The sequence below is a fragment of the Spinacia oleracea genome, chromosome 5 (assembly GCF_020520425.1).
Source record: "Spinacia oleracea cultivar Varoflay chromosome 5, BTI_SOV_V1, whole genome shotgun sequence".
Lineage (NCBI taxonomy): Eukaryota > Viridiplantae > Streptophyta > Magnoliopsida > Caryophyllales > Amaranthaceae > Spinacia > Spinacia oleracea.
In genome coordinates, this window is record NC_079491.1 from 46661934 (window position 1) to 46677340 (window position 15407).

At 38.9% G+C, this 15407-nt stretch overlaps 1 protein-coding gene across 1 annotated transcript; it reads left to right on the plus strand.

Moving 5' to 3' along the window:
* The first annotated feature begins 10695 nt into the window (after positions 1–10695).
* LOC130460628 (uncharacterized) lies at positions 10696–13880 on the plus strand. The gene is made up of 4 exons (XM_056827954.1): positions 10696–10793; positions 13250–13319; positions 13421–13519; positions 13621–13880. Exons 1-4 carry the CDS (start codon positions 10699–10701, stop codon positions 13717–13719), a joined length of 363 nt encoding a protein of 120 aa, XP_056683932.1. The 5' UTR covers positions 10696–10698; the 3' UTR covers positions 13720–13880.
* The last annotated feature ends 1527 nt before the right edge of the window (positions 13881–15407 follow it).

The following is a 15407-nucleotide window of genomic DNA, read 5'->3' on the forward strand; positions in this document are numbered from 1 at the left end:
AAACACGGGAGGAGGAAGACCGTGTTGCTCGGCGGCGATGATTGCACCCTGCTTTTGAATTTGCCGCTCGAACCAGGCGAATGAGAAGTCCTCCATGCATGCGTCCCAGGCTCGGCGGGTCCTTTCTCTCATCTCCGCTGCAGCCAACTTAGCCTCAGCCTTGACTTGAGAAACCTCGGCCTGAGAAGCCGAGACCATCTCTTCAAGACTAGCCACTTGCTGACGTAGGCCTGCAGCTTCCTTCACCTTGGCCTCGGCTTCCTGGAGGAACGACTGGGAAGACAGGGCTTCGGCATTGAGAGTCTCAATAGCAAGAACTTGTTCATTAATTTTGATCAAGCACTGCTTCTTGTCGCTCCTCAGGACGGCCAGCTCTTTGCTCTGAGCTTCAATGGTCTCCTGCATCTCAAGCCGAACCTTCTCCACCGTCCCCATGGCATAGTCACCGCATTGGTGGCCTTATGCACCTGTCGCTGAAGTTGACTGGTGACGTCAGCTCGCCAGCGTTTAAAGCCCTCGGCCTTAATAAGCAGTTGCAAGAAAAATACAAGTAAGAAAGGATAATAACTGCTAAGTACAAGAATGAAACAACAACAAAAGTTGGACGCTTACATCCAGAAGAACCGCCTGCATAGCCCCTTACTGCGCATCCGCCGCCGGAGGGAATTGCTCCACGTATTCCTTCGGCACGGCTTTGATCACCTACAAGATGATCTTAGCCTTATCTCGGGACGAGAAATGCCGAGACGGAGGAATATTGCGGATTTCCTCGTCCAAGGTCGCCTGCCGGCCAGAAGCTGTACAAAAGAAAGGTGAAAGTTTACAAAAGTACTTAACCAGGAAAATAACTAAACTTGACGAATCCTACACCTACCTGGATCATCGCTCCCCCTGGGATGAGGACGAGGCGCTTCCGGAGTCCGGGCCGCCTGAGCCGATGGTTGATCCTCCTCACCATCAAGGATCTCAACCGGCGTAGGGGAAGCAGCCCTCTTGCTGGGACTGGCTCCTCCTCTAGCGTCCCCCCTCTTGGCCGAACTCTCCGGGGGAGGATGATGCCGTAAAGGGGTCACAGCCATAGGAACGACCTCCACCGGAGAATCGGTCGACTTCTCCGGCAAGTCCTCCTTCTTGGGACGCCTGATCCCCACCTTGACTTTGGGACGCTTCCCCGTTGTAGAAGCATCCCCGTCTTCGGCCTTGCGTTTCGGGCCGGCCGGACCCTTCTCGCCCTTCTGCAATAATGGAAAATGCAACATAAGGAAAATTCCGAACCAACATATTAACATCAATAAAAATAGACAACTTACTTTCTCCGGAGCACCTCCAACGATCCCTTTCAGCTTCTGGTCAACCATCTGGGTCAACCACTCCTTGGTGCTAATCCCTCCTTTTTCCTGGGTCGGGAGCTTAGACATGGCAACGGCTGCAAAAGAAGAATTTTACACCGATTAGTTTAAATAATGTTTCACATGAAAGCAGTAGTGCCTTGATACCTTGGTCTAACCCATGATCTAGACCACACTAGTGGAAAAAGGCTTATTTGCATCCCCGCATTTGCCACGCCATTCTGAATATGTGACGCAAATGACAAATTTTAGAATAAAATTTAGTCATTTGCGTCGCAGCTTTGTTAAACTGCGAGGCAAATGACTCTAGGATGCCCCCTAGAGTCATTTGCGTCGCAGATTAGTTAAACTACGACGCAATTTACTCAATCCAGTGCGTCGCAGATTTACTAATCTGCGACGCAAATGACTCCTAGAGTCATTTGCCTCGCAGATTAGTAAATCTGCGACGCACTGTGTTATTGATTTTTTTTCCCCTCAATTTCCCGCTCACGCTTAATTTCTTTCAAGCTTCAGACTTAGGTTTGCTCGACAAATTAACAACAACACTGCTTCACTCCCAAACGAAACAAACAACAATACTGCTTCACCGGCGGCTTCACCCTGTTCACTGCCGTCGTCGTTGCTTCACTGCCGCCTTCCGTCGTTGTCGCGTCGTTCCTTGGCTGCTTCTCTGCTTCGCTATTCACTGCTTCACTGATTCGTGCCCTGCTCCCTTTTTAGAGCCGCCGCCCACGGCCAAGGAAGTCCTCCTGCTCCCTCTTCTCTGTCGCTGTCACGTACTGCCGCCGCGGCTGCTCTTTCCGTCGCCCCTGCACAGTGTCGCCGCGGCTCACCCGCCGTTGCTCTCACATCTGTCGCGGCTCACAGCCTCCCCTGCACACTTCCCCTACTACCACCGCCCTCTGCACGTCCCGTTGCTCTCACATCTCTCCTCTCTTCAATAATTAATTAGGTATTATTTACATTTAAGATTGAATTTTAATTGAATTTTAATTGAATTTTAATTGTGCATTTTAATTATAAATCTGGATATTTTGATTGAATTTTAATTGTACATTTTAGTTGAATTTTAAGATTGAATATATTATGATTGTGGATATTATTTAATTGAATTTTAATTGTGCACATTTAAGATTTAGGTTTTGTTGAATTTTAATTGTAGTTTTTGATGAATTGTAATAGGTTATTATAATAGTTGGTTTTGTTGAATTTATTTGTTTATTACATTTAGGTTTTATTGAATTAAGGTTATGAAATGAATTTTTGGGTTTGTGTAGGTTTATGAGATGGTTTGTGTAGGTTATGAAATGATGTTTTGGGTTTGCTACAAAATTCGGGTTTGTGAATTTGTGATGTGAAATGAATTGTACTATGGGAACTTGTTATTAGTTATGGTAGGTTTTGTTGGAAGCCATGGATTTATAATGATATGAATAGCCTAGTTTATATTCTAACCTTTGACAAAATTTGGTCATATTGTTTTATCTTTAGTGGTTGAAAATGGATCGGAGCTGGATGTATGGTAGTAAACGATTTTCTACAAGGTTCTTACAAGGGATTCAAGAGTTCATTAAGGTTGCCTTGAAACATCAATCAGAACATGAATCAAGTTTAATTCTGTGTCCTTGTTGTGATTGCAATAATTCAAGGGGGTATCGGGATATTGATGATATTGTTGATCACATAGTTCGTCGCGGTTTTAAGGGTAACTACACGACGTGGACATGGCATGGTGAGAGCATAGATCATGGGGCAAGTTCTAGTATGCCGAGCTCGAGTCAACATAATCATTGTGATAATGGTGATGATAATGAAATTGAGGATGATATTGGTGTTGAAAGTGAGGAAGAAGAGAAGAAAGATAGGATAGATGATATGATGCATGATGTGGAAGACCATCATTTCGTTGAGCGTCCCCATATGTATGATAGTATAATCAAAGCTTCCGCAACACCGTTATATCCTGGTTCTACACAAACTGTACTTGGTGCCGTCATCGAATATTTCAACTTAAAGGTGGAAAACGGTTGGACCAACAAGAGTTTTTCACAGTTTTTGGAGGCCACGTCTGGTAATCTTCCTGAAGGAAACAAACTTCCAAGGTCTAACTATGAGGCCCAGAAGCTTATGTGTCCTTTGGGTATGGATTATGAGAAGATACACGCGTGTCCAAATGATTGCGTGTTGTATCGAAAGCAGTATGCAAATCTGCATGAGTGTCCAAGATGCGGATTGTCCCGTTACAAGATCGTGGAGAATGATGCAACATCAACTAAGAAGAAACCTTCTCCGGCTAAGGTGCTTTGGTATCTTCCAATTATACCAAGATTTAAGCGCCTTTTCTCAGAAGAGAAAACTGCAAAACTCTTGAGGTGGCATGCCGAAGGGAGGAAGAAAGATGGGTTAATGAGGCATCCTGATGATTCTCCACAATGGAGGAACATTGATCGAAAGTACAAGGTCTTTAGGGAAGAAATTCGAAATCTCAGGCTTGGTCTTTGCACGGATGGAATGAACCCATTTGGGACACTTAGTACCCAATATAGCACTTGGCCGGTTCTTCTCACCATATACAATTTGCCTCCTTGGTTATGCATGAAGTGTAGATACATCATGTTGTCTCTCTTAATCTCTGGGCCTAAACAACCCGGAAATGACATAGATGTGTATCTAGAGCCACTCATTGAAGATTTGAAATTGTTGTGGGATGAAGGGGTGTTGATGTTTGATGCATACACCAAAACCAATTTCACTTTACGTGCCATGATTTTTTGTACGATAAATGATTTCCCGGCTTATGGAAATTTGTCAGGGTATTCTGTAAAGGGAAAGAAGGCATGTCCAGTTTGTCATGATGATTTGGTCTCGAGGCGCCTAAAATTTTGTGGGAAAGATGTGTACATGGATTACCGGATGTATCTTCCTGAAGATCACCCATTTCGAAAAGAGAATGAAGCTTTTAATGGAGAATTGGAGATGAGAGAAGCTCATGCCCCCTTATGTGCGTGTGAGGTTTATGAACGGGTTAAAGACATTGAGACAGAGTTTGGTAAGCCTTATAAAGGTCAGCCAAGTGGTGGTTACAAGAAGAGGTCTATCTTTTTGGATCTCCCATATTGGAGAGATTTGGAAGTTAGGCATTGTTTGGATGTAATGCATATTGAGAAAAATGTTTGTGATGCCATTGTTGGGACATTGTTGAATAAGCAAGGGAAAACGAAGGATGGGCCTAAAGTTAGACAAGATATGGCTGCTATGGGTCGCTCCGAGTTGGCACCTCAAGAAAGGGGAAAACGCTGGTACCTTCCCCCAGCTTGTTTCACCTTGTCTAAAAAGGAGAAAGTTAGCTTTTGTGAGTCTTTGCATGGCTTAAAGGTCCCTGCTGGTTACTCTTCAAATTTTCGTAGACTTGTGTCCATGTCTGACTTGAAATTAGTTGGAATGAAATCTCATGATTGTCACGTGTTGATGCAACAATTGCTGCCGGTTGCAATTCGAGGGATATTGCCGCCACAAGTGAGGTATACCATTACAAGATTGTGTTTCTTTTTCAACACAATTTGTAGCAAGGTGATCAATCCAACAATACTGGATGATTTGCAGGCCGATGTACTTGAGACCATGTGTCGGTTTGAAAAGTATTTTCCGCCATCATTCTTTGACATGATGCCTCATTTGATTATTCATCTTGTTCGTGAAATTAAGCTTTGTGGGCCAGTTTGTATGAGGTACATGTATCCCTTTGAACGGGAAATGGGTACCTTGAAAGATAGAGTGATGAATCCGGCCAAACCTGAAGCTAGTATTGTCCAACGAACCGTCGCGGAGGAAGTTGTTGCATGGGTTTCTCAATATATGGCACGTTTGAAAGAAGTTGGAGTACCAAAGTCTAGACATGATGGGAGACTTGGGGGTCAAGGTACAATTGGCAGGAAAAGGATATCAATCGGTTCTGAAATGATGTGTAAGGTTGAGCTGTTTGTGGTGCAAAGTCTTAGTGAAGTCCATCCATACGTGGCTGAGCACATGAACTTTTTTAGAGAGCAATATCCTTCAAAAAATGGTCCTCAACTGATAAAAGAGCATAATTGTTCATTCCTCACATGGTTCAAGCGTCGAGTGATGGATCAATTTTCCGACACGCCTAATGAGGTATCTGACATGGTGAGATGGTTGGCATATGGTCCTAAATGTCAAGTCATATCTTATAAGGGGTACGACATCAATGGCTATTCTTTTTACACGAAGCGACAAGATGACAAAACGACGATGCAAAATAGTGGTGTTACGGCAATATGTTTGTCTTCAGAGTATGCTAGTGTAAAAGATAGAACACTTGTAGATAAGACGAACTCTTACTATGGAGTCATTGAAGAAATATTAGAGTTGGAATATAAGTATTTTAAGATTCCTCTATTCCGGTGCAAGTGGGTTGATATTAGTCGCGGTGTCAAAAAGGATGAACATGGGTACCTGACACTTGTAAACTTTAGTCGAGTTGGGCATCTTGCAGATCCTTTCATATTAGCATCACAGGCAAAACAAATCTTTTACATGGTTGACCCTTCCGATCGTAGTTGGTCAGTTGTTCTGGAAGGCAAAAGAAGAATACTTGGCGTTGAGGATGTAGATGATGAAGAAGAGTATGATGAGCAGTTTAATGAGATTCCACCTTCCTCCTGGCATATCCCTCAAATGATTGACGATGTTGACATGAGTTATACGCGTCGAGATCATGATGAAGGATTTTATGTTGAAAAAGAGAAATAGTGAGATAGGTACTATTTTGGCAACTATTTTTTTCACCAAGTTAATTTGTAGATTAGTTAAAAGTTGGGTTCGAAAATGTCATTTTTGCCTAAATATGTACTATAACGACCCAATTAGCCTTAAATGTGGAATAATAGATTAGTACGAGTCTTAGAAAGTTATAACTATGCATATGAGACATGTAATAAGATTGAAAACATTCCTTAGGTTCTTTAGTTAAAAGTTGGGTTCGAAAACGTCATTTTTGCCTTAATATGTACTATAACGACCCAATTAGCCTTAAATGTGGAATAATAGATTAGTACGAGTCTTAGAAAGTTATAACTATGCATATGAGACATGTAATAAGTTTGAAAACATTCCTTAAGTAGATTAGTTAAAAGTTGGGTTCGAAAACGTCATTTTTGCCTAAATATGTACTATAACGACCCAATTAGCCTTAAATGTGGAATAATAGATTAGTACGAGTCTTAGAAAGTTATAACTATGCATATGAGACATGTAATAAGATTGAAAACATTCCTTAAGTTGTTTAGTTAAAAGTTGGGTTCGAAAACGTCATTTTTGTCTAAATATGTACTATAACGACCCAATTACGCTTAAATGTGGAATAATAGATTAGTACGAGGCTTAGAAAGTTATAACTATGCATATGAGACATGTAATCAGTTTGAAAACATTCCTTAAGTTGTTTAGTTAAAAGTTGGGTTCGAAAACGTCATTTTTGCCTAAATATGTACTATAACGACCCAATTAGCCTTAAATGTGGAATAATAGATTAGTACGAGTCTTAGAAAGTTATAACTATGCATATGAGACATGGAATAAGATTGAAAACATTCCTTAAGTTGTTTAGTTAAAAGTTGGGTTCGAAAACGTCATTTTTGCCTAAATATGTACTATAACGACCCAATTAGCCTTAAATGTGGAATAATAGATTAGTACGAGTCTTAGAAAGTTATAACTATGCATATGAGACATGTAATAAAATTGAAAACATTCCTTAAGTTGTTTAGTTAAAAGTTGGATTCGAAAACGTCATTTTTGCCTAAATATGTACTATAACGACCCAATTAGCCTTAAATGTGGAATAATAGATTAGTACGAGTGTTAGAAAGTTATAACTATGCATATGGTTTGGGTTTGAATCGAAATAATGACAGCATGCATGATTGAGAGAAGAGTTTTGTGAGATTGGGTGACTGTTTCTAAGTTAGGGTCCCTACATTGCAATATTTTAATGGTGTCTTTTATGGGTTTCTGTTCCAAAATGTTGCAAAACCCTTGGGCGTTTTAGTGCAATTGAGAATGTAAATACGCGAATGAAGAGCTGTGCAGATCAATGAGTTCTGATCAGTTCTGTGCACTGATCTGCACAGCTCAGATCAGAACTGTGCAGATCAGTGCACAGAACTGATAAGAACTGACCAGTTCTGTGCACTGATCTGCACAGCTCAGATCAGAACTGTGCAGATCAGTGCACAGAACTGGTCAGTTCTGATCAGTTCTATGCACTGATCTGCACAGCTCAGATCAGAACTGTGCAGATCAGTGCACAGAACTGATCAGTTCTGACCAGTTCTGTGCACTAATCTGCACAGTTCTGATCTGAGTTGTGCATATCAGTGCACAAAACTGATCATTTGAGTTGTGCAGATCAGTGCACAGAACTGGTCAGAACTGATCAGTTCTGTGCACTGATCTGCACAGTTCAGATCAGAACTATGCAGAGCAGTGCACAGAACTGATCAAAACTGACCAGTTTTGTGCACTGATCTGCACAGCTCAGATCAGAACTGTGCAGATCAGTGCACAGAACTGGTCAGTTCTGATCAGTTATGTGCACTCATTTGCACAGCTCAGATCAGTTCTATGCAGATCAGTGCACAGAACTGGTCAGTTCTTTATTATTTTTTTTAAATCCTGCTTTTGAAGGTATGTGATTTTGATGATTTTCCAATGCAGTAGCGTCAGGCATGGATGAAGATCAACATGCAAATTCAGGTCCATCTAACGAATCACCAAATCAAGTGCCCTAAAAAGCAAAAAAAGAAGCCAAGAGGCCCTACAAAAGGAATAAAATCCATGCCCGGGGTTCCAAGAATAATTGAATGGGATCACTTGGACCGACCCACAATGAAATGGGCAACGGATTACAAGAATCACATTGGCGAGATAAGTCGCGCAAAGGTTTCAATATTGATCAGAACCTGGGAAGATGTTTCACAAGGAATAAAAGACACTTTGTGGGAAGATGTCAAGGTAACCGGTTTTATTTTGGAAATTCAGTTGTACATATCTACGTGTCTTTTTCATGTGCTAAAAGACTTTCTTGTTCCTTTTCTTTTTCTTTCATTTAGAGAGAATTTCATATCACAGATGAAACTAAGAAAGAAGTTGTCTTAAAGAGTTGTGATAAGCGTTGGAGGGAATTCAAATCAAGATTGGCGACTGGTTGGATCCGGGGTACAAGAAAAAGGCCAAAAGATGAAAAGATGCCATATGATTTGTATAGTTATATAACTAAGGATATATGGAAGGAATTTGTGAAGATACGTACCTCCGAAGAAGCTGAGGTATAAAAAATTATTCTTATTTAAAGTCTTGGTATAATCTAAGTTTTATTTTGTTGTAATAATTTCTTTTACCCCCCTAAAATTAGGAAATAAGTGAGAAAGCAAGACAGAGTCAATCTTTCAACATATATCCTCATCACATGGGACAGAAATCATATGCTGAAATGACAAGTGAATGGCAAAGAAAAGGGTACATTCCCTCGGTTTCTTCATCATCTGAAGGTTCCTCTGCGTCTACAATTTCTTCAAGTTTGCCGAGTAGGACATGTTTATGGCTTCTTGCAAGATCGGTACCAGATGAGAAAGGAAATCCTTACTTGCCGGATGAGGGCACACAAAAGGTCAAAGAAAATATTGTAAGTTCATTTAACAATTTTGCGTAATGTTGTGATTCCTCTAATTTCATTTATGTTCTTAAATATGAAACCAAGTGTTGAACTTTTCTCAAAACCATTTCATTTCATGTAGGATGAATGGAAAAGGAAACAAGATGAAGGGGAATTTGTTCCTAAAAGGCTTGATGATGTCTTATCTCGTGCACTTGGTAAGACTAAAGAAGGGAGACCAATAACATTTGGTGGTGGAGTAGGCATCAAAGTTGTGTGGGGGACCGGAGAGCGGCGTAGCTCTCGATGGTATGGAGATGCGGAGATGGAGGAAATGGAAGCAAGAGTGACCAAAAGGGTCAAAGATGAGACAATACAAGAGAGGAACTCCAAGATGGATGCCATGGTTATGGAGAAATTTATCACATTTGCTAAAGAACTTGGTGTCTAAATACCAAGCCAGATGAGGATAGACGCAAATGTTCATAGTAGTTGTCGTTCCGGGGGTTTAGATCCATTTGCCGACATTACGGTATGATAATTTGTGTTTTTCAAGTAATTTGTTTCTAGTTAATTCTATTGAACTTTTCTAACATGTTACATTGTATTTGCGTTATTGTTCAAAATAAATAATAAGGAACCTGTCCCGTGCCATCTATACCTGAACATAGGCTCCGAGAAAGTCTTTGTTGCCTATGGTACCATATGTCCATAGTTGCTCCTTGATCACCACAACGACGTCACTTCCGATAACGTGAAAGTGAGCGTTGATGATTTTGAGCCCGCGTACAAAGAAGCTCCCGTCCCCGTGCCTTCTCAATATATTAAGAAACTTTCTCAAGCTCATGGTACCTTCACTCAGTGGCCAAAGCATTTGGTGTCGCTTACGAATGAGGAGGTAACTAACATATGCATGATAATTTGAAGTAGAACTATTATACCATGTATGCTCACTAATATGTATATCGTTATTTGAAAATCATACCTCAGGTAAACAAGCCTACAAGTAAAGAGCCTAAAGGGAAAGGGAACAAAGGGAAAGAGATAGTGCTTGGGGGAAGTGGAACAAAAGCGTCCAACACTAAATCAAAAACCTATTTCCTTGAAAATTATCAAGTGCAAAATTTGAGTGGTAAGTGCAATGTGATGAAAACTATGATGTTGGGATTAAAAGAAGGGGAGCACGTTAAGGTACATTGCACTAACAGGACATTCAATATGGAAAAGGACATTGAAATTAGTGTCACCGTTGAAGACACCGATCAACTTCTCTCGGGAGCATGGCTCAATATATCAATAATACAAGTTTTTGTTATGTGTTACCTAAATTCATATTTTGCCCCTAAATTTGATTTTTATGATTGTCTTAACGTTCTTACACTATATATTATAGGGCTTTGAGTGAGTTATGTTTTCACGATGATTGTCACCCCAATAGTATTGGATTCATGTGCCCGGAGATGATCTCGGCCACCATGTTAAAGTCCGATGCAGATCGAATTCTATTGTACATGATGAGGTCCATGAGTGAACTTAGTTCTAAGACATTCATCTTATGTCCATACTACGAAAAGTATGAAAATTACTTTGAACTTCGTTTTTAATTGATTGTTATAAATTGAACTTTTTTTTTCTAACTACATACGTTTATTGTTTGTATGTAAAAGTCACTGGATGCTTTTAGTTCTTTTCTTGTCTAAACGTGAGGTCTACATATTTGATTCTCAACAGAAGAAGAGAAATTTGATGATTAAGGAGCCACTAAACAAGTAAGTAAAGTATGCATATGAAAATGCCATTTTTGCCTAAATGTTTGCCTAAAAATGACCTAGAACGACCCAATTAGCCTTAAATGTGAAATAATAGATTGTAAAGAGCCTTAGAAAGTTATAACTATGCATATGAGACGTGTAATAAGTTTGAAAACATTCCTTAGGTTCTTTAGTTCAAAGTTGGGTTCGAAAACTTCATTTTTGCCTAAAAATGACCTAGAACGACCCAATTAGCCTTAAATGTGAAATAATAGATTGTAAAGAGCCTTAGAAAGTTATAACTATGCATATTAAATGTGTAATAAGTTTGAAAACATTCCTTAGGTTCTTTAGTTCAAAGTTTGGTTCGAAAACTTCATTTTTGCCCAAATATGTGCTAGAACGACCCAATTAGCCTAAAATTCGAAATAATAGATTGTAAAGAGCCTTAGAAAGTGGTAAATAAGCATATTAAACGTAGAATAAGTTTGAAAACATTCCTTAGGTTCTTTAGTTCAAAGTTGGGTTCGAAAACTTCATTTTTGCCTAAAAATGACCTAGAACGACCCAATTAGCCTTAAATGTGAAATAATAGATTGTAAAGAGCCTTAGATAGTTATAACTATGCATATGAGACGTGTAATAAGTTTGAAAACATTCCTTAGGTTCTTTAGTTCAAAGTTGGGTTCGAAAACTTCATTTTTGCCTAAAAATGACCTAGAACGACCCAATTAGCCTTAAATGTGAAATAATATATTGTAAAGAGCCTTAGAAAGTTATAACTATGCATATGAGACGTGTAATAAGTTTGAAAACATTCCTTAGGTTCTTTGGTTCAAAGTTGGGTTCGAAAACATCATTTTTGCCTAAAAATGACCTAGAACGACCCAATTAGCCTTAAATGTGAAATAATAGATTGTAAAGAGCCTTAGAAAGTTATAACTATGCATATTAAACGTGTAATAAGTTTGAAAACATTCCTTAGGTTCTTTAGTTCAAAGTTTGGTTCGAAAACTTCATTTTTGCCCAAATATGTCCTAGAACGACCCAATTAGCCTAAAATTCGAAATAATAGATTGTAAAGAGCCTTAGAAAGTTGTAAATAAGCATATTAAACGTAGAATAAGTTTGAAAACATTCCTTAGGTTCTTTAGTTCAAAGTTGGGTTCGAAAACTTCATTTTTGCCTAAAAATGACCTAGAACGACCCAATTAGCCTTAAATGTGAAATAATAGATTGTAAAGAGCCTTAGAAAGTTATAACTATGCATATTAAACGTGTAATAAGTTTGAAAACATTCCTTAGGTTCTTTAGTTCAAAGTTTGGTTCGAAAACTTCATTTTTGCCCAAATATGTCCTAGAACGACCCAATTAGCCTAAAATTCGAAATAATAGATTGTAAAGAGCCTTAGAAAGTTGTAAATAAGCATATTAAACGTAGAATAAGTTTGAAAACATTCCTTAGGTTCTTTAGTTCAAAGTTGGGTTCGAAAACTTCATTTTTGCCTAAAAATGACCTAGAACGACCCAATTAGCCTTAAATGTGAAATAATAGATTGTAAAGAGCCTTAGAAAGTTATAACTATGCATATGAGACGTGTACTAAGTTTGAAAACATTCCTTAGGTTCTTTGGTTCAAAGTTGGGTTCGAAAACATCATTTTTGCCTAAAAATGACCTAGAACGACCCAATTAGCCTTAAATGTGAAATAATAGGTTGTAAAGAGCCTTAGAAAGTTGTAAATATGCATATTAAACGTGTAATAAGTTTGAAAACATTCCTTAGGTTCTTTAGTTTAAAGTTGGGTTCGAAAACTTCATTTTTGCCCAAATATGTCCTAGAACGACCCAATTAGCCTTAAATGTGAAATAATAGATTGTAAAGAGCCTTATAAAGTTGTAAATAAGCATATTAAACGTAGAATAAGTTTGAAAACATTCATTAGGTTCTTTAGTTCAAAGTTGGGTTCGAAAACTTCTTTTTTGCCTAAAAATGACCTAGAACGACCCAATTAGTCTTAAATGTGAAATAATAGATTGTAAAGAGCCTTAGAAAGTTGTAACTATGCATATGAGACGTGTAATAAGTTTGAAAACATTCCTTAGGTTCTTTGGTTCAAAGTTGGGTTCGAAAACTTAATTTTTGCCTAAAAATGACCTAGAACGACCCAATTAGCCTTAAATGTGAAATAATAGATTGTAAAGAGCCTTAGAAAGTTATAACTATGCATATGAGACGTGTAATAAGTTTCAAAACATTTCTTAGGTTCTTTAGTTCAAAGTTGGGTTCGAAAACATCATTTTTGCCTAAAAATGACCTAGAACGACTCAATTAGCCTTAAATGTGGCTACTACGTATATAATTGCATTTACATGTGTAAACAAAGTATATAATTTCACTTACATGTAAAATATTCTTTGCATTTACATGTGTAAACAAAGTATATATAATTGCATATTTTATCGAATGTGTAGTGCTTTTCGGAGTTACAAGAGACTAGGTGGACAATCTAAGGGAACTAAATTAACATGGATTCCAGCACAGGTATAATTAGTTTATTATTTACCTAAGAAGCAAGTTTTTCAAAATTATAACATACAATGTGATAGAAATTTTACTTGTGTTATTTTCTTTAATGCATTTAGTGTGCTCAACAACCGGGATCACTAGATTGTGGCTACTACGTCATGCATTTTATGTACGACATAATAATGAATCATGGTAATAGTCAAGATCTTACTAAGGTATGTTCTCATAAACTACGTACTTTATATAATAAATTGAAGTACACAAAACTATTATATTGATCGATCGTTGATAAATTGAATTATTTACACTTTTTTAGGATTTTTCAAGAACATTGCCTTATTCACCGGAGGAGATTAATGAGGTGAAAGATTTTTGGGCAGATTACTTCATGAACAATGTCGAATTTTTAGCTTAATTTGTAATATGAACTTGATATCTAGCTAGCTACGTACCTTTGTTGTAATAATTTTATGTTTGTTGTAACATGTTGGTTGATCTATGACGAATTTAATTGCCTTTTATTGGGAACGTTAATTACGTTGTAAACTTTTGTGACAGGTATTATTTATAAATGTATTCCCGGTATTGGGAATGAAGCGTCTAATTTCAAAGACGATCATGTCGGAATTTCCAACTAAAATATTAAAAAACGATTTTTTTTATTAAAAAAAATTAAGTCATTTGCCACGCACGTTAGCTTAATGTGCGAGGCAAATGACTTAATTTTTTGGCGCTAAAATTGTCATTTGCGTCACACATTAAGCTAATGTGCGTGGCAAATGACTTTTTTTTTTTGCGCCTAAAAGTCATTTACGTCGCACATTTAGCTAATGTGCGTGGCAAATGACTTTTCAACATGGTGCCTGAAAAGTCATTTGCCACGAACATTTGCTTATCGTGCGACGCAAATAAGGGTCATTTGCGTCGCACATTTAGCTAATGTGCGTGGCAAATGACTTTTCAACATGGTGCCTGAAAAGTCATTTGCCAAGCACATTTGCTTATTGTGCGACGCAAATAAGGGTCATTTGCGTCGCACAAATGTGCGACGCAAATGACTTTTAGTCATTTGCGTCGAGAGCTTTTGCCACGCACGATGTGCGACGCAAATGTGCTTAAAAGTGCGATGCAAATGACCCTTTTTCCACTAGTGCCAGCCGCCACTGGGTCCTTGAACTGAGAACATGACGGGAGCCAGGACTTAGGGATGTTCAGGTTCTTAGTCCCCACTGAAGGAAATAATGCCCTTGGTCCAAGTATGCATTCTATGTTAAGTCTAATAAGTGCGGTTCAGTATTAATTAACAAGTTAATAATTCAGTGAGATCAAGTGAGCTGAATGCCTAGCTAGAGGCTGCTTCAGTTCAAGTGGAATTAATGATATTAATCCACAGCTTACTCTTGACTGAACCCGTAGGGTCACACAAATAGTACGTAAATGGATCAAGTATTTAATGGCATTAAATACTCCATCTATGGATATTCGGAATCGACGGATCTTGGTTTCAGTGGGAGCTGAGATCGTCACAGGCAAGAAATGAATACTCCGGAAACGATGATATTGCCGGAAACGGAAATATGGATCGTATCGGAAATATAAATATTATCCAAGTCGTAGATGTTGCCGGAAACAGAAACATGGTACGTATCGGAAAATATTATCGGAAATGGAAATATTGCCGGAATCGGAAATATTGCCGGAAACGGAAATATTGTCAGAATCGGAAATATTATCGGAATCGGAAAATAATTCCGGAAACGGAAATATTAAATATTTGTTCGAAACGGAAATTGATTCCGGAATCGGAAATATTAAATATTGTTCGTATCGGAAATGAATTCCGGAACCAGGAATTTAATCGGAAGCGCATCGTACGAATAAACATCGGACGAGCTTGCTAGACGCAAGGCCTAGCACGAAGCTAGGCCCAACGCCTAGCAAAGCCCGCGCGCGACCAAAGCACGCAAAGCCCAAACGCAAGAGCAAGGCCAGCAGGCGCGCGCCCCTCGTGAGCTGCGAGCACTTGCTGGGCCTGGGCTGAGCGCGCGCGCGCGCATGGCGCCCTTCGTGGGCTGCTGCGCTTGCGTGAGTGTTTGTGCTTGC

Excerpts from the sequence above, each read along its gene's own strand:
- LOC130460628 (XM_056827954.1), top strand. The coding sequence starts at position 10,699 with ATGCTTTTAGTTCTTTTCTTGTCTAAACGTGAGGTCTACATATTTGAT. Across the intron at positions 10,794-13,249 it reads ATTAAGGAGCCACTAAACAA|TGCTTTTCGGAGTTACAAGA; the intron begins GTAAGTAAAGTA and ends TCGAATGTGTAG. Across the intron at positions 13,320-13,420 it reads TAACATGGATTCCAGCACAG|TGTGCTCAACAACCGGGATC; the intron begins GTATAATTAGTT and ends TAATGCATTTAG.